This window comes from Cucumis sativus, chromosome 4, assembly GCF_000004075.3.
Source record: "Cucumis sativus cultivar 9930 chromosome 4, Cucumber_9930_V3, whole genome shotgun sequence".
Taxonomy (NCBI): domain Eukaryota; kingdom Viridiplantae; phylum Streptophyta; class Magnoliopsida; order Cucurbitales; family Cucurbitaceae; genus Cucumis; species Cucumis sativus.
Window position 1 is genome coordinate 1,920,590 of NC_026658.2, and position 23,553 is coordinate 1,944,142.

The 23,553-nt window shown below is 31.1% G+C and overlaps 3 protein-coding genes across 6 annotated transcripts; 1 reads left to right on the plus strand and 2 right to left on the minus strand.

Annotated features, from left to right (window-relative positions):
* Positions 1-1,121: 1,121 nt before the first annotated feature.
* Positions 1,122-3,075, minus strand: LOC101219208 (rho GDP-dissociation inhibitor 1). Of its 2 annotated transcripts, none has more exons than XM_031884659.1 (5): positions 2,738-3,075; positions 2,482-2,548; positions 1,928-2,155; positions 1,533-1,657; positions 1,122-1,389 (listed from the first exon to the last, which is right to left on the minus strand). In XM_031884659.1, exons 1-5 carry the CDS (start codon positions 2,942-2,944, stop codon positions 1,297-1,299), a joined length of 720 nt encoding a protein of 239 aa, XP_031740519.1. In that variant the 5' UTR covers positions 2,945-3,075; the 3' UTR covers positions 1,122-1,296. The 2 variants fall into 2 exon arrangements, with proteins under 2 accessions (XP_031740519.1, XP_004152300.1); XM_004152252.3 differs by having other exon boundaries at positions 1,928-2,152; positions 2,738-3,061.
* Positions 3,076-5,369: 2,294 nt separating this feature from the next.
* LOC101213795 (dCTP pyrophosphatase 1) lies at positions 5,370-6,879 on the plus strand. Its single transcript, XM_004152062.3, has 2 exons — positions 5,370-5,653; positions 6,327-6,879. Exons 1-2 carry the CDS (start codon positions 5,531-5,533, stop codon positions 6,633-6,635), a joined length of 432 nt encoding a protein of 143 aa, XP_004152110.1. The 5' UTR covers positions 5,370-5,530; the 3' UTR covers positions 6,636-6,879.
* A 3,449-nt stretch (positions 6,880-10,328) lies between these two features.
* On the minus strand, positions 10,329-16,673 carry LOC101213559 (30S ribosomal protein S1 homolog B). Of its 3 annotated transcripts, none has more exons than XR_004216344.1 (10): positions 16,285-16,673; positions 15,218-15,377; positions 14,888-14,949; positions 12,448-12,607; positions 12,242-12,362; positions 11,599-11,680; positions 11,398-11,501; positions 10,858-10,931; positions 10,722-10,772; positions 10,329-10,645 (listed from the first exon to the last, which is right to left on the minus strand). XR_004216344.1 is itself a non-coding variant. In XM_004152061.3 (10 exons), exons 1-10 carry the CDS (start codon positions 16,516-16,518, stop codon positions 10,562-10,564), a joined length of 1,137 nt encoding a protein of 378 aa, XP_004152109.1. In that variant the 5' UTR covers positions 16,519-16,673; the 3' UTR covers positions 10,329-10,561. The 3 variants fall into 3 exon arrangements, 2 of the variants coding, with proteins under 2 accessions (XP_004152109.1, XP_011653045.1); XM_004152061.3 differs by having other exon boundaries at positions 10,858-10,936; XM_011654743.2 differs by having other exon boundaries at positions 10,858-10,948.
* Between the last annotated feature and the right edge of the window lie 6,880 nt (positions 16,674-23,553).

The following is a 23,553-nucleotide window of genomic DNA, read 5'->3' on the forward strand; positions in this document are numbered from 1 at the left end:
ATCATTTTAGATATAGATGTGTGTCGACTATTCAATACATCGTATTTCAATTTAATAAGAGTGATACTATATACAAAACTCTCTCTAATCTAACTACCATCAATATCAACCACAAAAAATGACACAAAATATTATCACTCATACTTAGTTTAAATTACATATGGTTTGCACTCATTCACCTATATACAATTTTAGGATGGACACAAATAATTAAGCTAAAAAAAGTTTTATGAATTTTTTATTTTCTAAAAGAAGAAAATGAAAAGTTCTGATTTTATTTATTATTTAAGAGAAATTAAGTGAGGAAGTATATCTATTTTTTGTTGGCACCACATGAATGACAATTAATGCCATTGATAAGATAATAAACCTAAAAGGGAAATATCCCACCAAACTTTCTTCCAATTCTTTTAATTAAAAAAATGATTTTAATAATTTTAGAATTTCTCCTAGTTATATATGTAGCATCAAATTTTTCCTTAGAAAGTGTACTAAGTTTATCAATTGTATCTGTATATTTGTAAAAAGAAGAAATTTTAGATAGGACATTTTAAATATATAATTTTCTCATAGTAAATTTTGATTTTTGAATTCAAATGTGAAATTCTCGATAGAGAGAAAGACTTCGAATGAGATCTTTTGAAAAGATTAGTAGAGAGAGGTATTGAATTCGAAAGAAAGGAGGAAAGAAATTCATCCTCTTTTATAAAGTTGTTATCTATTTCAATCTCAACTCTCTTATACTTGATTTTTAATCAAGTTTGAGTCGTCTTATAGATTTATAGCTTAATATTCAATTTGAATTTTATGTTTTTTCATTTAAATAATGAAAACTATATAAATTCTAATATAATTTTCTCATAAGTGAAGTCTAAGACTAAGATTAACAAAAATAATAATAATAATAAAACTTCCACGTACCTCAATATATCCGTTGACATAAAAATTATTGTAATGTAAAGTAAAATAAAATTTATTTTCAAACTTCTATCTTTATTGTACTAAAACAATGTTATCGACATATTTGATTGAACTAACAAACGATAATCTATCCTATTAGTCGATTGACAAAAGATGGTAAAAAGTTTCGTAAGAGAAAATAAATGATATAACAAAAACAATGAGAGAGAAAAGTTATATATATATATATATATTGAATGAACAAGTGAATAGAGACACAATTCCAATTTGGATTACAGCAAAAGCTTAATGGAAAAAAGTAACACAATAATGATAATAAAGCCAAAGCTATATCTCCAAATATAGGAATTAGAAGAACAACACTAAATATACTATTCATGATGAAGTAGAGGGTGTTGTTGGCCACTTCTTTTGGATTTCAAAATGGTAACTCACATCCAAATAGCACTTCCCATCATCATCCACAAACTGTGTTTAACAACAAAACAATCAACCAAACTTCAATTCTCTACTTAATTATACTTTCTGGAAAAAGCCAAATCTATAATTTTCAAAAACAGAAGATTAGAATAATCAAGCAGAGTCTAAAAAATGCTTTTGTCTTTAATTACCTTTGTTCTTGCAGAATAGGATCCTCTTGCAAACATTCCAGAGGGTGTAGTTTCTTCTTCCATTTCATACACATAAGGTTCCTTCTGAGGACTGAAAGTTCCAAGCATTTTCTTGCTATAATCCACTGCCAAACACAACGACAGTTCAACCACCAACAATCAAAATATCGACCATTCAATTGTTCTACACAGATATACTGATAAAATACTTTTGTATGTCAAAATATTGAAGATATATATCGCGAGAGATATTTAATATTGATCTTGCAATCCCTTCAATTCATGGATATATCGACATGCAGATGAATATTTTCATCCTTTGGATCCAAAACCCATCAAACCAAAAGTAAAAAACAAGTTTTATTTCGACTTGTTCAAATGACATGAAAACCAACCTCTAACCCCAGTCTTCCAGACAGTGTTCGTGTACTTAAGACCCGAGACAATGTTCCCAGCAACGACGAAACTGAACAGAAGTCGGTACCGAGAGCCTTCCTTTAAGGCGAAGAGGCAGCTACTAGTCTTGGAAGTTTTGGTAAATGGCAATGGGAGCACAAGATCTTGTCGCCCTGGACATTGGATGGTTAGGCTCAGGATTTTCACTTCTGCTTCTTTGCTTTCTGCTTTTCACCATAATAAAACATACATTATTTTATCTTATTATTCAACTTTGCTACAAATAATGTGTGAAGGTAAAACCTTAAACCCTTCTATTTCTCTTACTAAATTTAAGAGCAATACATAATTTTTCATAAACTATAGTTCTTAATAAAGTATGGTTGGCAAATGAAGTATTTGGAAGATTTTGGCTTATATATATCATAAAAGAGTTATTTAGTTATGATTCTTAACATAAACCACAATTACAATAACAATATCATAGTAATTTTTTTTTATTTTGAAAAGAAAAACATGTTGATTACAAAGAAGAATTAAGGTTTATTTTCACCTCCAATGGCTGAGAGATCCACACTACCCAGCAGCTGTTCTTTCCATTTCCTCAAGCTTTCATCATCCTAAAACCAAATTACGTGATCATTGAATCGCAAACGCAATTGTTGCAATAGTAAACTTAGATCAATCGAAATTAACAAATGAACTTAAACATTTCTAGAAAAGGAAGGTTCAATCTCTCCTCTATGCAGTTTTACTAAAGATATATGGTTGACGTACTCTAAGTAAGTTAACCATCTTTAAAATTTTACCTTATCTTTTTCGAGTTGTTCTTTAAGAGAGAATAGAGGACCGAGATCCATTATTTCTCTCTCTCCCTTAAGTTTGTTCTCTTCATCTTCTTCAATGATCTTCTCTTCTTCTCGATCTTTTATCGTGGTACCAAGTTTTTCCTCTCTCACTTGAGGATTAAACTTAACATTATCCTTAGTCGAGAGAGAACCGACCACGGTGGACATTGTAAAATGGACAAAGGAAAAGAAAGAGAGTTTTTAGAAGATACCTTGCTAAAAATAGATGTTTGCCTCACCCTTTTATATAAATAAAAATTGTGGAAGGTAAGAGAGAGAAGGGTTAATTAGGGCAAACAATATAATTACTATTATTTGTCTTAAGCAAAGATCACCACCCAACCCTTTTTTCAACACACACAATATATATACACACACTAACTATTAATTAATAATGTGGTATACCAACTCAGAAGGATGCTGCATTAAACCATAAGTTACATCATCAAATTATGATGTTATTATACCTAAGCTTTTGTCATTTTGTTAAAAGAAATATTCCCTTCATTCTTTTGGTAACACTTTGTTTTTTGTTTTTATAAATTGTGTTTACTTATATTATGATTTGGTATCTCTAATTAATACAAACATTTGAATCTTTTTTAAATGAATAGATAGATTGAAGCGGTCTCTATAGAGTACTTAGTTTCAATCTTTTTTAAAATATTTGATTCCATGCATGTTTTGCATTATATAACTTAATTTCTCTAAACCCTAAATTTCTTTATTGAAAAAAGTTGTGCCTCTAATATCTTATCTCCCTATAAAGCATAATTTTTTAAAAACCTTTTTCTCCATTTTTTTTTGTTTATGTTCATCTCTTTTTTCGGTTTGAGTTCAAAACATATAGAGATGATGGATAAGCCATATATCTATCTTCAAAATCTTTATTTTGATATACTTGAATTGAAATTTTACATAGTATTAGAATTGGGACACGTCAATTAATAATTGTATCCTTAAATTAAATTTCAATAAGAAAAATGAAACTTTTTAAGTAATTTCATGTGTGTTAATTAAAAGTTAGTTTGGTTAAATTGAATCTTATGTTATTCAAACTCAATGTTCAAAATAAGCCTAGAAAGTTCATTAAAGTCTAAAGAAGATGGCTTAAAGCCATCTAAGTCCAAATCCAAATGATTAAGCCCAAAAGTCATCAACTTCAAGCCCAAAGGGTTACCCTCAAAACCAACAAAGCTTGAGCCCAAAGGGTGTTGCCCAAAATCTTAAAATTTAATCTTTCCTCTCTACGATAATATAATAAACATTCTTAAAAAATTACGAATATAGCAAAGCCGGTTAGAATAGAAGTCTATCGCTTAGACTTCGGTGGTATCAATAACATATCAATATTTACATTATAATCTTTAATCTATCAGTTATATACGATCAATCTAGTAAGGTTTAGAGAAGTGCAATATATAAACTCTATGACCCAGTGACTCAATATTGTATTCGTAAACATTCTCTTTAATAATATTTGTTCTCTGTTTATCCATAAACGTAGCTAATGTTGTTAATGAATCATGTACATCAATATGTCGATCTTTACTTTCTTCATATTGTTTGATTAATTGTTGATTTTTGTAACAATAGCCATTGTTATATTTACAAATATTTAGAAATGTTATGCATATTAATATTTTGAATCTAATTGCTATATTAACGACTGTTACTACTAAATACTCTATAAATTCCACCCTAAAAAAACCTTCAATTATTTGAATACTCAATTTTAGATTTATATATAATATGATTATGTTTGTAAACAAATTTTGAATTGGTTTATATTTATTACAAAGAAGTTGTTGTGATGTCACTGAGAATACCCATAATGACCTTAAAATAATATCATAATAAAAACTACCTTAGTTTTCTTCTTACTAATTATAAACACTTATTATTTTCTCATCTCATAGTCTACAGGTTGATTGTGGGCTTAATTAGTGCTAATATTGTTAGGCATCTCAATATTTCCATTAATTGTAAATAACGTTGAAAAAGAACCGTAAAGACAAACTATTATAACTCAAAGGTCATTTCTTATTGAAGAAACTAAGCTAAGGACATGATATTGAACGTATTGTGTTTGTGTCACCTTCTACCTTTATAACTACGTCGTGTACTCAATAATTTTTTTGTTCGTAGGAGGTGAATATTTGTAAGGTAAGAGTGAAATCTTCTTCTGATAGATTTTATATAATGATAATCAATGAAAACGAAAATAATAAACAAAAGAAAAAGAAATGATTCACATACCTAAAGGGAAGATTAGTGTACAGTGGGCTTTATTACAACGTACATGATTTAGGGAATAATTCGTATGGTCCAATATTATTATTGTTGTTGTTGTTATTATTATTCTCTCCTACAAAAATATTTATTTTTTCAGATTAATACCCAAAATATTTAAGTTTTAAAATTAAAAATAAAGAGGTGGTCCCTGGAAATCCCAAAGTAACCGACATCTGTTTGTTCCGCAGTTATGAAGCACCCGTCGTATCAACCGGCATTTTCCCGTACCCGGTCATTAATTCCTTCTCTCCCGTGATCTCAGTGAAAAAAAGGCACTACATAAACAGAACCCCTCAACGTTTTTCCTTTTACTTAATGCTTCTCTCCAATTTCATGTCCGCCCACCTCTAAGCCAACGCCGGCCGTCTTCCTTCTTTTCCTTCTCCTTTTCCTTCTACACGCGTACGGTGTTCCGGTTTGCGAAAAGTGAACGCGACTACTACCTGTCAGCGACTGCGGATGGCTGAGCTTGTAGAAATGGACGATGTAACTCTCAAGAAATTGAAGAACGTGATGGCGGATTTTTCTAAAGACAGGGACTGGGATCAGTTTCATAGCCCTAGAAATCTCCTTCTTGCCATGGTAATGTATTAATATTCTTTAGCCAAAACTCTATATTCTTGAGCGTTTGAAATGTGGAATTAGATTATGAATATATCGCATTCTTCGGTAACGATATATGATGAATGTTTTGCGGTTCGTTTTCCCGATGAGGAATGAGAGGATTGAACAGTGTTTTTCATGTCGGTATTGTGTTAATGAATGTTTAGTTGGGATTTCTCATTCGTTGTTGAATGATTCACTTCAATACTTTCTCGTTCCTTTAGGGTTTCATTGAAGCTTAATCGCTGAAGAACTAATTCAAAGGAAGTTATATTGGGATATTGAAGATCGTTAGGAGAACAATTTCTGTTTGCCTTGAAATTTTATGTATAGTTTACTCATTTGACCGCCCAGATTTTATCTCAGTTTAGCTTAGCAATCATTCTCCCATTCATGAAGTACAAATTTTAGGAACAGTGAAAGCTGCTTCTGTTTGAACTGTTTAAACTATTTGAAAGTGGATTAAGCATAGACAGAGAATCATGACAGCCATTCTATTTAGTGGATTGCGCACAAATGATTAGTTTATTTTAAGTTTTGTCTGTTTGTCTATGAGAATATCCCAACTTTGACTGCCAAAGAGAAAATCTCTTACGCTTTTAGTTTGTCCCACTCTTCATGCCTTTTGACTCTCTGTTTTGGAATACTTCAGGTGTGCGAAGTTGGGGAGTTATCGGAGATATTCCAATGGAAAGGGGAGGTTCCAAGAGGCCTTCCTGACTGGAAAGAAGAAGAGAAGCAACATCTTGGTGAAGAACTATCAGATGTTTTGCTTTATCTTGTTAGACTTGCTGATATTTGTGGGATTGATTTTGATAAAGCAGTACTAAGGAAGCTGGAGCTGAATGGGAAGAAATATCCAGTCGAGCTTTGTAAAGGGTCATCAAGAAAACACACAGAAATCATCTGCAAAGAAGATTGCAATGAAAACGGTGGAAAAGAAGAAGACCCCACCAAATAGTGACAGTGGCAGCGGGGCTTAATAAGAGAAAAATGCATTGATGGTGTCTCTTATGAACTTTGGTATGATTTTTATTATGTCTTTATGACTTGACTTGGATAGCTTCTAAATGTTGTTTGTTGCTGTTGTCGTTTGTCATGGCTCTTCTTTTGTGAGTATATTTAATGATACTTTGACATAGCTTGTCTTTTTGTAAGCACTTTTCAGCTATAGTACTCTTTAGCTGTCCCCAAATCCGCCTCCACTGATTCTTTGCTCGGTTGATTTGCTTAGTTTTTCCTTTTCCTTTTTTTTTTTTTTTTTGCTGAGTTCATCCCATTTTAAAAACGTTTCTCTCTCTCTCTCTCTCTTATGGGTGTCCCCATTTCTTTTTTGTTTTGATGAGTTTAAAATATGGGTTTGAAACTTTCAATTCATTAACATATAGCTTTTCTTTTGGTTGGTGTCTTTTTTATTTTGTTTAGGGTTTGGGATGGGACGGGATGGGTTGCATAAACCAAAATAAATCCTAAATTTACTGCATGACTCTACAATATGTAGACAGGCAGTCATTGGGTTTGAATTCATATTTTCAAAGTCCTATTTTTTTTCACCAGTCCCAATGACCACTAGGTGCAATGATGATCTGACTTTTTGTCATTTTGAATTTGATTTTCTTTTTATTATTAAAAAGGTTAATTCCAATCACTTTTGAAATTTGTCTTAAAAAACGATCTCAAATTTCTTCCAAGATGATAATCTTACATGGAATTGTCATTTTGAAAAAGGTTAAGTGAATATTAGAATGCATCTAATCATTCTTACTTAACGTTCATCAAATTATATTAATCATTAGATTACATTAGAGTAATAATCTGAATATGTGTGTTAGATTATTACTCTAGTTTTAAATTTTGATTTTACTTTTCAACCTTTCATATCGAAATAGGATGTAAAATGATATTTTTATTATTGATCTATTAGACATCAAATTAAAAGAAAAAAAATTAGATGCATAGTAAATTCATTTTTTAATAATATTTAAATTATTGTTTACTTGTTCGGATGGGAGTGAGATTTATAAAGTTTGAAAATTTGCAATTTTAGGGTTAAAATTAGTTCGAAACTATTCAAAATTTATGAAGTAAAGCACCAAATCAAGTTTGTTCAAAGTACAAATAAGATATTCATCTAACAGTACCTTTAATCTAATATAAATAAAATTAAGTTCAAATTATCAATTTTAGTCCATTTAATTTCAATTATTATCCTTTTTCTTTTTTTTTTCTTTTTTGGTAAAGGAGAAGAACAATTATCCAACTTCATTGATACTTGTAACCATTCTTAAATTAATCCCCAGTGCTAGTTTGTTATTGTTCGTTCAAAAAATTTGTTATCAATACCAATTTTACTATAAATTTAAAAAATATAATCACATACTATTACTATTATTTAATTAATTTTGACAAAAATTAACTTTATATAACCTATAGAAACTCTGTATTCATCTAATTTTTAAAATGAATTGAAAAGGAATAATGCACTGAAAAATTAATTGATTAGTTGGGGTTACAATTGAGATATATAATGTAATGTGTGCACTGCGCAGGGCTATCAATTTCATAAATGTTTTGCATTTTAACTTATCAAGCTCTGATAGTATCTGTATTGAACTAAAGTTGATTTTGGTTTATTTAAATTTCTTTGTATCTTATATATCTTAATATCTCAATTAGGTTGAACTAATCAAAGTCAAATATTGGATATTTTTGGCTTTCGAAAAGCACTTTCAAAACACATTGATAAACATTTTTTCTCCAACTAAAAACCTGAGTTATATAGAGGGAAGAAGACATTCCGATTGGCAGAGGGAATAGGGCTTCGAAGGTTCACTTTCAAATTCCCAAACCCATTCATTCCTATCCTTTCAAACCCTAATAACCCTAAACCCCTACTCACCATTTATTATCTTCTTCTCGAATTTCTCCAAAGTTGCTCAAATCACATATACTGTAGTAGTGAGATATGTTTGAAGGTTGTAGTTGTGTACATACAATATATAGACATAATGTGTATAACATATTTATTTGAGAATTTAATGTACTCTTAGAGCCTGCTAGAGGACTACATTTTAATTATGATGCCTTTAGATTCTTTTATTGGTTGAGTTTGAATTCTTTTATTGATCTTCTTCCTATAACATTTTTAGTTTTAGTATTTTCGAGTAATGAATTTTAGTTACGTCATTTTGGAAGAAAATACAATATGTGAATAGGTATTTTTTAAGAATAATAAATATTTACACTGTTGAAAATAAAATAAAATTCAAAGGGTATAAACAAAAATAATATAACCAAGATTTTATTATGCACTTATTTATTTCTTTTTAACTATCAATTTCATGACAGTGATACTAATTACTATCGAAAATTGCTTTAAATGGAAAATTATATAAAATGTTTATAAATATTTTCTATATGTATAAGTGATAGAAACCTAAATAAACATTTATCAAATTTTATTACTGAAGCAGTAGATATCTATTGGAGTCTTTCATTGTTTAGTATAGATAAAAAATTGTTGTATTTGTAAATATATTAACTCATTTTGCTATATATTTGAAAAGAATTTCATTACTATTCTAAAAGTGATACAATCTTACTGCTCACTTAAAATTGATCGAGAAAGAAAATAATGTTGAATGGTACTTCAAAATATTGAAGATTCAAACTCTTATTTCGGAATCGTTGAACAACTAAAAAAGAATTATGATGTGAATATAGTACTGATATGATCTATATGTAGTTTTTTTTTTCTAAAAGTTTCAAAATTCTAAATTGAGGTGCCAATTATGATCATTATTAATAATATATTCAAGAGTACTTCTAAAATAATTAATATCCTCTTTAAAAACACAAATCATGGTTGAAAAAATCATTTCTATTTTTAAAAAATTGATAAACATTTTTTAAAATATATTTAAAAAACTATCTTGAGTGATTGTGAAAAAAATAAATTAATAAATTATACACACAAATAGTTAAATCAAATGCACCTCTTCTATTCATGATCGCTTGTACAATTCCAATGTTTCGAAAGAAAAAGAAAATGCACCTAACTATTTAGGTGTAACAAAAGCTTAACTCAATTTACATATATGATTTGTAATATATTTATATATATTATATTATATATAATTATTTAGGTACAGAAAGTGTTAATTATTCTCTCAATAAAGCATATAATAAACCAAGATGATTTGATTTCTTACAGATTTGTACATTTAGACAGAAAGTAATTCACTAAAATATTTGAATAATTATAGATTTGAATGTCAGATAATCTTTTAGTCACTCATTAAATGGTCAAATTATTTTAGTCTTACAAAAAGGACCTATAATCTTCTCATTCATTCATAAGATATGTACAAATTCAAAAATTTTAAATGTTAACTATAATATTAGACAAATGTTCATATAGATGTTTAATTGACCTTTAAATTTTCAATCTAGATCAATAAATTTAAAAAGATATCCAAGATTACCTTTTAAACACAGTTAAATTTAGTTTCTAATATAACATTAATTTCAAAAGTTTTATAATACAATATAAACTGAAACTTATAAAATGTATTGAACACAAAGATCGAGAATTCAAATATCTATACCACATAGGGTCATATGAGCGATGGTGAGAACAATAAGATATAGAAAGTAAAGAATATAAGAAACAAAGGTTAGTTGAAATTTTCTTTGAATTCAATGAAACAAAGAATATGTACATACAAGGATAGAGCCTTCATGCTTACAACACCTTTTACTTTTACCATTAGAATAGATTTAGAGATCAGACAAAATGTACAACTTACTGGAAACAATTGAATTGGCATCATCATCTTTACACACAGCTTCATACAAAATCGAACAAAACGAACTTTGTTTCCAAAATCACGGGACACGTTCCAACACACGCTGCAATGCCCTTTTTATACCTTCCTGATCGAGTGATGTTGTCAGCTGAATTTCTTGAACCTAAATTCACACACATGATGGATTAGTATCTGTTGCATGTGTTTGTGTGTGTGTGTGTGTGAGGAGAGATGATTACCTGCCTCCCGGCACGAGCAAGGAGAGTGAACTTCTTTTCAACGGGAGGTGCCTACAGTAACAATGAGATGAGAGTAGAAAAAGTGAAGCCAATGATGAAACCCCACATCATATTCATAGGAATAAAACCAACTTACATTTGATAGCCAAAGCTGTAGGTCTTGTGAAACCACCCGTTTCTCAAATCCTTGTCGATTGACACGAACATCTACTATACTGATATTCAAACTAGCCAAATTAAGATCATATTGTGACTCAGGGTCAAGATATCTTGAGATGCCACAAACACATAATATGATCTCCACCGATGACTAAAACCCCAAAAAGTGTAATCGATGGAGAGAAAGTAAGCGAGAAAGTTAAAAAGCTCTTTTTAGTTGGTTGTCATATCTCCTCGTTTTGTATGTGTGAAATTACTTCGTCCATGCTTAAGGAAATTTGGTATGTCCATAAAATTGCACATGCCCAAATATCACTAGAATCTTAGCTTTTGATTTAGACATAACAAAGAGCATAAAAGTTAAACCTCAAGTACTCAGAACAAGCCACAGCATATTTATGCGTACTGTTGATGCTGATACATTGTTGTTATCAGTAATCTTTAAAGACTGCACGTGATACTTTCAAAGCTTTTCAGAAATGACCCTCAATATGTCAAACTAAAAATAGTAACATACCCCTCTTCCTGCAGTAGCTCTTCAATTATTGTTTCAAGTCCAGGGAGGGGTATTATTTCGCTGTCGCCTTTAGGTCCAAAAGAATCAGGTTCAGCAGAACTTTCCTGTTAATTACGATGTTCATCATATAGCTAAAGCTCAGTTAGGAGATGAGAGTAGTTGAAAAGGTTGACTAAATGCATACAATAATGTTTTACAAACCTGCGGTATTACTTTGTCCAATGTTTCTAAAAGTGGATCTTCCTCGAGTTGTCTGATCGACAATGTGATCCGAGACTTATTCCTGCATGAAACCAATAAGACAGATTCAGCATGCCAATGGTCGTGGACTAAAAGTTTGAGATGATATAAATTTAGCAAGTCTATCTCATTTTCCTTGTTTTCCATTTCCTAACCTTGTGCGAAAATTACAATTCAAATGTCTCCTATTTCTAAATTCAGAAATTGCATAATCAGAGTAAAACCGATTGTATTTCATTGAGAATTGAGATTCAGAAGCACTCTGATTCTTAATATGGAGTGGGGATTGTTGGTAAAATAATCATAATAATAGTAATAATTGTTAACAAATGGGGCAGCGATTTAAGAGAATCTTCAGCTATCCTTGTGACTCTAATTTCCCACTTTCTACAATTCCACCTACTTCCTAATCGACTTCCCTAGCTAACATAACCAAAACCCTGGACCTAACAAATTTCATGAAGCCCAAGCAAAATAAGTAAATAATAGAAAAAAGAGGTAAATCTACCACATAATAATTGAAAATACTACAAATAACAGGTTTTTCCTAGAAAGTGCAAATAGCAAATTAGTCGGTAACAAGAAGGAATCTGAGAACACTTGCTTGTTAACATTAATGACCTTCACTGTCACTTCGTCACCCTCACTTAATATGTCTCGTACATCCTGAACTAGATCCCATGAAACTTCTGATACATGTACTAGACCAGTAAGATGATAAAGACCTGCAGAATTTGGGAAAATAAGTGGTAATTGATTTCTAAATACATCAGCGTCAGGGAAGAAGATTAATAGAACATAAAATATTACCATCAGAGAGACGTAGATGTACAAAAGCACCATAATCCTCCACAGATCCAACTTTGCCTTCATAAACATCCCCCACAGCCACTTGCCCAGAAAACTTTGACCGCGCAGCTTCCTTCTCTGAAAATATCAATTTCCTGTTTTTCTCATCTGCTTGGATTACCTAGAAAATAAGAAATGGCAGGGTTTAACATATTCTTACTTAAATATTTCAAAACCAAAGATGGTTAAATGTTAATATGAATGATGAAAGAACTAGCTCACCCACATGGAAGAGACTCCTAATTTTTCCCTAATTTCCATCATAAACCATTGTATTACAACTTCTCCGTTTCACTTTATGAATAAAAGAAATATGGCACTGCCCTCCACATGATCCATGTGTTTTACTTTCTTCACTGACCATGATGATGATAAAATTTATTTTGGACCTAAATGGATCAGCTGAATTTGTATACAACAGGTTCTGAACCTAATAAGCAAGGGTATGTCATCCAGTAGTTCAATTTCCAAAGAGCACACTATGCAGAATGAGATATTTTCTCTCGATTAACCTTTTCGATTTTCTATGGTTTAGTGAAATTGAAGTTTAATCATGGTCACTCCAACAGAAAATAAAGAACCATTAAACTAGCTTCAATGGTAATAATTTAGACAGCCATTAATCAAGTTGGAGGAAACGTGGAAATATCCTACATTTACATTGACTGCTGTGGAAGCAATTCCAAACAATTAATTGTTGAGATGCTTCAAAACCTCTTGATAGAAACATTCCTCAAGAATATCTGTTTAAGATGGGAGTCTCTTGGTACCGAAAAAAAAATAAATTAAAATAAGTGGTTGATTTGAAGAAATCACTTCATCATTCCATGATGGCTCAAAGAAATATATTACTGTTCCTGCAGCTGTTAGTAGGAGATGTTGATTCATATTTCGAGTAATGATTGGGGAATTTCAGAAAAACATTTGACAGATACAGAGGAAGCAATGAAGACAGTATGGACTCTAAAAATTTCAATGAGACAGTTGGGGAGAGTGATCATTTTCTAAAGTGGTTACAGGATTTTGTTCAGTTGAGGTGGCCAACAGGCATCACATATGCTTTTAGGAAGACTCTTTGGGTGGGCAAAATCTCTTTATCCTCTGTTTTTACTGACTTCTATGGCCTCTGGTCTAAAGAGGGGGCTTCTATTGCTAATTGCTGGGTTGCCTCAAGGCTCAAAGCAGACGTGGAACTAAGGTATTTGTAGAGAACTGTTTGACAAGGAATTATCAAGATGGGCAGTGAACTTGAGTCCGTGCAATTTGAGAGGGGCTTTGATGGCGTCATGTCAGTGGAAGCTTGATATGTCCAGGGCTCTCTGTTAAATCAGCCTTAGTCCATCTCACTAAACCAAGGCCGACGTTCAGTGTTCCAGAAGTGGACAAAGTTTCCAACTTTGAAGTGCCCAAGAAAGTAAAGGTCTTCACTTGGTCTTTGTTAAACAGCAGCCCAAACACGAAAAACGGAATTTAGAGAAAGTTTCCTCAATGGAGTCTTTCTCCTTCCATCTGCCTTTGCTTTAGTGATAAGAAATCAGTGGACCATTTTTCCTCTGCTGCTATATTTTGGTTAGAAAGTGTGGAGCTTTATTTTCTCCATTTGAACTTGTTATCTCCCTCCCAGTTTGGGTGGATGTATGGCTAAATGAAAGTATTTAATGTCTTGAGTTTTTTCAAAGGAAAAGCTAGAATCTTATGGAATTGAACTGTCGGACGTACTCTTTAGTTTTTTTATAAAAAAAAATTTATTCCTCATCTCATCAATTGATACTCCTTAGTTTATTTGGAAAGAGAAAATCAGAGAATTGTTTAAGGAAATCATCCTCGGCGGATGTAATAGTGTACAATGGACAACCTCTTGCTGGTGTAAAAACCATAAAAACTATTTTGTGACTTCATCTGCTCCATGATTATTAGTGATAATGACAATGACAGTGGGCACTGCACTTTTGTAAGTTTGTTGTTCAGGGTTTCCTCTTTCTCCAACCCCTAGGTTGTCTTGCTTTTGGTTCAATACAATGATCGTTTCTTATAATCTTTTTTTTTTGAAAAAAAAAAAGGACAGAAAGAAAGAAAGATAGAAAAGAAAAACAATATATATAGCAAGCCTCGAAAGAGATTCATGGTTGTAGAGAACTTTACTTCCTCCAAGACAAAAGTTGGTGTTTGGGATGTGACTGAGTGTGTACATTATCAAACCATCTATAATTCAACTTCGTATTTTAGGTGTATCCAACAAATCAAGAAATTAAAGAAACAAATATCCAAGTCTCCTATTTTCTTTCAGCAGTAAACCTAGGGAGTGACCAAGTATATAGAGGTATACCAGTCTTCAGCTAACTAAAGAGAAGTTTTCAGAACTATAAATGATTAGTTACGAACAACCATAGAAGCTAACTACCTTTACTGATATAAGCGAACCAATTAAGCTTTTTGCAATATCTTGAATACTCTTGTATGGTTCTGCAAGAAATTCAGAAGGCAAGCGCAGGGAGGAAGCATGTTAAAAGTTTGAAACACATCTAGCTCAAGAAATTTAAGTCATAATTAGGTAAACTGCTGACTTCCTCTCCATAGAATTTAACCCAAGAAATGACCACGTAAAAAGGGAAGCATAATTTTTTTACTGATCTTAATTCAGGACCTACTATAGATAAAAGTAAAATATGAGATATGTTGTCAAGGCAACTTTATGACAAAATTTAAAGTATAGCATTAAGAAAACTTGTACCTTTACAAGAATGAGACGGGCTCAATTGAGGGAATGGAAGAAACCCAACAAGAGAATAAAATCGCACAAGTAAACCTCCAGCATTTGAACCTTCAATCCTACCCTCATAGATAAATCCACTATCAAGGTATTCCCTCGCTGCCTTCCAATCAGCAGATCTCTACTTCTTTGCAGAAACCAAGTATTAGATTACAAGAGTTATACGAAAGTAATAGAAACTCAGGCTAAGCATAAACTTTTCATGGGAAATGCTCAATTCGTTCTAGCAAGTTCCTAATTAAACATGCCCAATATCACTACAAAAGTTTTTTAACTATAATGCTGCATTTTCGATCACTGCTGGATCTTGGCAACTCAATCTACGAAGAACAAACTTCAATGATTTATGGAATGCAGCACTTCTCTTATCCTACCATTCCTTTAATATTTCCTTGTGTTTGTAATAGCAAAGTAAGTATATTAGTAATTTCTTGCATATATTATTTTGTCACACATCTTAGGTTTGTTATATTATTTTTCATAAAATGAATTGTATCACTCAAATCCCTTATGTAGAGCTATTCTCCTCAGGTTCGGTACACCATTTTTTGAGATAAGAAGCCAATTTTTATAGGCTGACGAGCTTCTATCTAGCCTTCCATAATAACACAGCATGATGGTGCTTTACAATTTCCTCTAAAAGCATTGTGCTAGTTCTCACTTAGTTGTAATTGTAACTAAGATATGTCAATTCCTCCTCGCTCCCACCACCCTATACTTGTCCAACAGTAAAATGTCCATTAAAATCTATGACGCATAAACCTGAGAATTTTTAATAACAAGTTGGTTCCATATCAAAAACCAATTGGCAACAAAAGACAAGATTTTCCTTGATTTTTCCAATGTGTACTTCTTAACTTGCCCCTGATATGGCGACTCTTTTGGTAGATAACAATTTCTTTTTTATTAGATCAAATACCCGTTTACGCTGGTATGGTATATTAGATAACATGCATCTCAAAACTAATTAACAACAGACCAGTCTGTTGTTAACAACATAGATAGAAGGGAAGAAGAACGTGACTCACCCGAGCACGTCGAACGGATTCCGGGGAGGTGTCTAGAACTCCGGCAATGGGGTCAGGTTTTCCGGAGAGGGAGACTCTGGAGGGGAAAATGGAAGAGCGTTTAGAGGGGGATTTGAGTGGTAAAATGAAGGAGGAGGAGGAGGAGGAGGTTGAAGAAGCATCAGAAGTGGAAGCAAGGAGTGAGAGAAAGGAATGAGCAGAGACAGAGGCGATGGTTGCAACAAAGATTGGCATGATTGTGGGAGTGGAGAGAAGGGAAGAAAATGGCGGGGAGGAGCGCAATGGGAAAGGATTCGGATATGGAAAGCCACCAACTGCTGCAAATCCGAATGGGAACACATCGCTTATTTGCGTGACGCATAAACATACACGTCTCTCTTTTCCTTTATCAAACTATATGTGTAAATATCTCTATCAATTCAACCTTTTAAGATTGGACAAATCATATCCCCTAACACATATGAAATTCAGTTTGACCTACCACATCACACAACACCATCCCAATTTTGAATATGTGAATTTGTTGTATGATGTTACCATGATAATTTATGTTTATCATTTCATGCTTGAGAAAAGGAAGCAAATTTGATTTGTTTTCTTTTTAATATTCTCTCTAATAAAATAAAAGTATTTTTCTTCTGCTAAGTGGACGTATTTGTTAGTTGAAATTAAATATATAAATTCTTGTCAATAGAACCTAAGGATTCAGTCAACTATGTTACAAATACGTCATTGCGACTTCATTAGAACTTTGAAGTAGGTTGGTTATAGACTCTACAATCTTTAAAACTCTCCAACTTAAGGATATGTGTTTTCGTAAGAGTGTGCAGTTTCTCTCTTATCTTGCAAGTAATCTCTTTCCTCCAAAACTGGAAGTTGAAGGTTAAAAATACACATGAAGATTATATTATGTGTGTTTTTCTTTATTCAAGTTTGTCATAAGTACTTGACACTGTATATGGAAAAGAAAACGTGTTTGTCTGAGCATTTGTACATATCAAAATTTTCAAGGATGAGCATACAACGAGTGACAAACAATATGAACACGAGACAACAAATCTCCCAAGTCCGATGCCTCAACCACAGGAGGCTCGACCTGTGTAGAAAGTTTGAGGCTTTGAAAAAGAAGAAGGTGGGCAAAATAAGTAGGACTTCTAACTTTGATTGCTTGAGGGTGTTAAATCAACAAAACCCTATATATTAATTGTTATTGATACAAAGTAAGCAAACACATAATGATTATTATTGATACAGAGGAAATTTATTGAGGATAAGAGAGAAACAACACCAAACATAAGAGCAAACACATAATTAAAGTAAGCAAAGATGCATGAAGGCACTTTCTTCATATCCACACGATCACCAATGGCTTGCAAAGTTTTAATTTGCACATCTCCAGGGCCAAAGTAGTCTTTAGGGTAAATGGTTTCTGGGTTAAAAAATGAAAGGTCTCTCAAATAATATAATCCTTCATCAATCTCCTTCAAGTACTCTACATAATGAAACCTCATTGGAAACAACATATCACATGATGATCATCACCAATTTGGTCACAAAAAAACCTAATGGAGGCTCTAACAATAGCCTCTCCCTTTTACATTTTCCCCCATGAAACCAAACCACAAAATTACCACTCAATTAAACTCGAGTAGAGACATGCATGCACGGATCAATTTTTTAAGTACTTCAAAAAAAATATTTTTAAATGAAAAATATATTTTAAGCACTTAGAAAAATCAATCTTAACAAACCTATCAAATGAGTGTGTGAAAGTCCCTATTTACTATTTTTTTTTAAGTAAAGAAATTTTGACAAATTACGACAAAAAGTCAACCCCATGACGGTAGTTGCTATTAAATGCTCAAACTTTCATCCCTAAAGTTTGAGTTTGTAAAATTTAGATATCCCAACCGAAGAAAAAAAAATTGACTCCTCAAACTTATACAATTGTTGTTCATGCACTACAATTATATCCGTTTAAGGTTCCAACTTTAACTCTTAACTTTTTAGAATTGAAAGTTTGATGTTATAATTGCAACTGTCGTGGTTTTTGAAACTTGCAGAAAAAAACGTGAATAAAAAAATATAAGATAAAGTTTGAGGGAATTAAAAAGAAAGAAAGAAAAAGTGGGTTTTGTTTTGTTGGTGGTTGTGTTTTAGTCATGATCTCCATGAATATAGGAACAAAGCAAGATGGTTGCACAGCGGCGGAGGAGGTAAATTCTGCCTCTTTGTTGCTTTATCAAAGCAGCACACTTCGAACTAAGCTTATGCCTATGGCTATGGCTCTTCATCATCTTTTTCTCAGCCATGGCTCAAATTATAAATTAGGGTAACCCCAACTTTTACTTTTCAAAAAATAAGGGTAGGGGAAAAACCAAACCCTTTTACAGAAAGCTGCTTTAAGCTGTTCTGGTTAGGGATGGAAATGGTGGTGCTGTACTTTAGGGTTTGAGATTTTATATTATACCATTAGGAAAAGGGGGAGATAAATGAGTTTGGAAGGGAAGAGAATGAACTTGGTCTAGTTTGATTTTTGGAGTTCAACACGTTTTTTCATTTCTTGGGAAAGTGAAATAGATTGTTTTCTTTGTTTTCAAGTTATAGATTGAACATGGTCATGTTTTCATTATTGAAGAAACTTTTGTAAGGGTTTAAAGTTTGATTATTATTTTCAAATGTCTCTATAGAGATAGTAATATGAGAGTGAATCGAGAAAGAAATGGGAAAAAACGGTAAACGAGGAGCATGACAGAGAATTTTTAATGAAGACTTAGTTGTTTAGTTTTGAAATTTACTTATAAAGATTAGTTTGATACGAATCTCAAATCTTATGAATCAAATTAAGTGTAATATTTTGTTTGTTAGTTTATGTAAAATCATATACTTTTGTTACGTGAGACTTGAGTTTATACAAGGTCAAGTTGAGTCGTTGATCAGGTTGGGAAAATGAAATGTTGGAGATCTTTTATTGGGGAATAGATCACTTTGGGATCAATACATTTGAAAAAGTGTAGGGAGAATATATGAATGTGATTCTCCAAGTCTATGGCCAAATTGGTAATAAAGAAAGAACTTTTTTTATGAAAAAAGTTAATACATCGGTGTACCTAGAAGTACGACATTAGTATTTTACGGACTACCAAAATAGCTTTATAATAAAAGCTTAGATCAATTGACGTGTATGTGTGCTAAAGATCCAGATATCTATGGTTCAAATTTTCCACATTCATTCTTCTTTTTATTAGCACAAATTGAAGAAAAGAATTTAAATTGAAACTTCTTAGTTCTTAGTATATACAGATGCTCTTGCGTTGACTCTTTTATCTCTACTCTCTACTTATACTAATATATATTTGTTATATATATATAAAGCGTAGACTTTTATACGATTTAATATTTTTTTTTTCGAAAAAAATAGTCAACGGCTATTTCTTTTGGAAAATTCGTTAGATGCATAAAAACATATCGATCGAATCATTTTATCAAGATTATTCCACAATTTTAATTCCAATTTGTAATTTTCTATTATTTGGAGTGTCCATAACTTTAGCAATTCTCATATTTTCCAATACAATTGTTTATTTTAATTATTTCTTTTCTTTTTCATTTTATTTTTAAATTTTCTAATACAAATTTACCAATATATATTAATTAGTGTTTTGATATTTTACTATATTCGTAAATATTTTTGTTAGTTTTTATTACATTATTATATTTGAAAACTATCCCAAACTTTTTCATAACATGTCTACTTTATTTTATTAAAAAATACACATATTAACTCTTTGAATTTTTAATATGTGTTTGCTTTCACGTTAAATCTTTAGAATATAATGATTTTCATCCCTCCTAAACAAATATGTTATATTTACAAATATTCTTAGCAGTTTTATCATTTAAAATGATTTTTTTCTACCATGATATTCTCGTCTAACATAGAAGAAAGTGATGAATAGAAAATAGACATTATATTAGACTTTAAGTATTTCAATGACATATACATACATAGTGCTAATATAATGTAGCCGAAAATTATACATACTAATTATCAGGTTGTCCCACTTAATTTATTTTAAGAGAAAAAATATAACAATTAGAGTTAGAGATTCAAACTATTCGTAGTCTACACATCAATGTTAGTTGAACTAAGTCCATATTAGCTTTATTATTCGTCCCACTTAACGTGTTTTTTGGATCAATGGAATCTTTCAATGAATTGTGACACCAAGTCATCCATAGATGTAGTTCCTAACACCAAGTCTTACTACATTATTGGGCTCCAAAACCCCAACAGGCCCTTTACTTTCTCATTCAATTGAGTCGAAACCTAAGTTCAATTATTCATTGGGCTTCCAAATTCATATTTGACCCACTTTCCAATCATTTTAATAATAAATCTAACGGAAATTTCAACGCACGACTATTTTAGCAATAATAATTAAAGATATAGCAACATTTTAAAAAAATTGCAAATATAGCAAAATTATCACTGATAGACTTATATCGCTGATAGACTTCATATAGTATATCAGTGATTGACCAATATTTGCAATTTTTTTAAAATTGTGCTATATACTTAATTAATTTGAATTTAATGGCTAAATTTGCAACTATCCCTAAATCTAACTACCTTTCCACACAAATTAAAGATTTTAATTATCACAAATTTTTCTTTTTAGTTTTTCTCTAGTTTATTTTCATACTCTACCAATAATAAACTTTAATAAACATGGATAGATTTTTATCAAAATCCATTACTGACTTCGTCTTGCTAATGCTTGAAGAACTTCCCATTTATAATTGAAATCTATCGTTAACTTTTATTCCTTTTAACATAATCCTCTGTTTCTGCTTATTTTTTCTTTCCATATGTTGTCTTAAAAATTTGTATTTAAACCTTGAATGTTGGTTGAACTCGAGGATACCTTATGATCTATTTTATTATCAATTAATTTTGAGATGTGATTGATGTTTTCATTCCAACTAGCCAAATACTAAAATTCGAAAAGAAAATTAAAATTTTATAATAAGATGGTTAGATGGGCAGATTGGAAATGTGTGTGTATATATAAAAATGAAATTATGATAATATAATAAGATGCATTCATATGAATTAATGTGAGAGTGATGAAAAGTCAAAAGAAAAATCATATCTACTGCTGCTCTGCTCTCCACTCCAATTATCAACAGTTGTACATTCAAGTTTGAACACAATAATGCAATTCATTGTACCAATTTATAACTTCCCACTACACCTGCCTTCTTCTCATTCATTAATCTTCCTTTTCTTACACTAAATTAACCATTTTTACATTTCTCTAACAAGTTTCTACTCAATCCTCCACTAATTACATTTAACGTCATCAATTAACAAAAAATTTTTATCAAAACATTTAGGAAAAGAAAAAAACAATTTATGATACCAATTTTTTTTATATTACGAATATAACAAAATTAGTTATATTAGACAACTATCATACGATAATCACAAGATTATCATATGACTCTCATACAGCTATCAGAGGGTCATCACTTTTAAATTTGCTATTTTTACAAATTTAGAAAATTGTGTGACATGAGCTCTATTATCAGAATTTTTTTTGTTATTTTTGCAAAAGTCTTTATTATTAAAGTCAATTAATGACAGTAATCTGCTTTTAAATTTGTTATTATTACAATTTTAAAAATATAAGTGAACATGAACTCTATTATCATTAAATTTTTTTTGCTATTTTTGCAAACTTTCCATAAATATGTCTATACACACACTAAACAAAACATATCAGAATTCTAAAAAAGAGAAACATTAACAAAATTTCAAATCATATAAGCAGCGGAAAATCCAGAAAATTTATTAACACGGGGCTTCGAGTTGTAACTTAGAGAAAAAACAAAAATCTGGAAAAATATACATAATTAAAACTTGAACTCTAGTTGGAAAGATGGCTAACTAGCTTCATTACCACTCAATTGTCTATAAATTTTAAATATTAATTGGTTTTGTTTATACATATTATATAAAGACAATAAAATTGAGGGGACTTAAGCCCCCTATACCTATACTAAATCCGTCGGTGCATATAAGTAGTTCGATAACATAAACTATCAACAAAAGTTTTTGTTTATCTATCTATATATATCTAAAAACAATAAAATCTTAAATACATACAAATGTCAGAAGAGCTAAGTGATGATCGGTAAAAAACGTCCATACTCATAAGTAACATATATATATATATATAAATATGTAATTGCACCGGAAGAGGAAATTTATTGACCGATAATGACAGGGCACGTGGGTTGTTGGGCTGTAATTTGTCGTAATCGATTTCTGCCTCCTTCCCATATGATTACGTGGCTGTTTCTTGAGTCACTCGTATGGATACATGGAATGGGATGGGATGATGATGTGGACAATGATGCACATGACATGGCATGAATAATTGCTTTTTCTTTTTTTTTTTCTAATTGAATTTTGGGGGAAGGGGTTAGAAAAGCATTCGGCTTAGGGACCCATTATTTATTTATTTATTTAATTAAACTAATGCCTATGACAACACATCTAATTTAATTTTGAGAAGTCATGTGGGAAACCAAAGGAAAGGAAAGGAAAGCCTTCTTCTTTATTTATTTATATTACCTGATTTTGATGGTGGATAGGATAGTACTCTTCTTCATATGTATTTATTTGTAATGACACCTCCTCATGTAGCTCTATGTAGCCTTTATTATTGGTGCAATCTATAAATGTGGCAATCATTTTATGCAATCCACACACCCAAATTATATAACCTCAATTCTATACAATATTTCGTTAATAGAAAAAAAAAATTGTTTTCGTTATATTTATACATATTTTGATTCATTTTATTATGTTTAAAAACAACTCTTAAAATTAAATTCATACATATTCTAATTGTTATTGTATGAATGTGAACTGTTATCCTTACTTAACTAATATTTATTAACTTTGAAAATTGCATTAGTTAGCATTATTAACGTCGTGACAAATTGAATTAATATCTGACAAATTAATTAGCTTGACAAAATGATAGTTTGTTGTGTTGTTAGAATTAAGTATGAAATTCAAATTAAGAAGATCAAATTGAATTTGACATGTTCATCCTTATTTCTTAAATTCCACTCCACGCCATTGATTCCTCCTTGTACCTCTTGTTTGTACTAAAATGACAAGATTAGTCAAATTTTATAACTCATCGAGATATCTAATGAGAAGATACCTGCACTAAAATGGCAATCTACAAA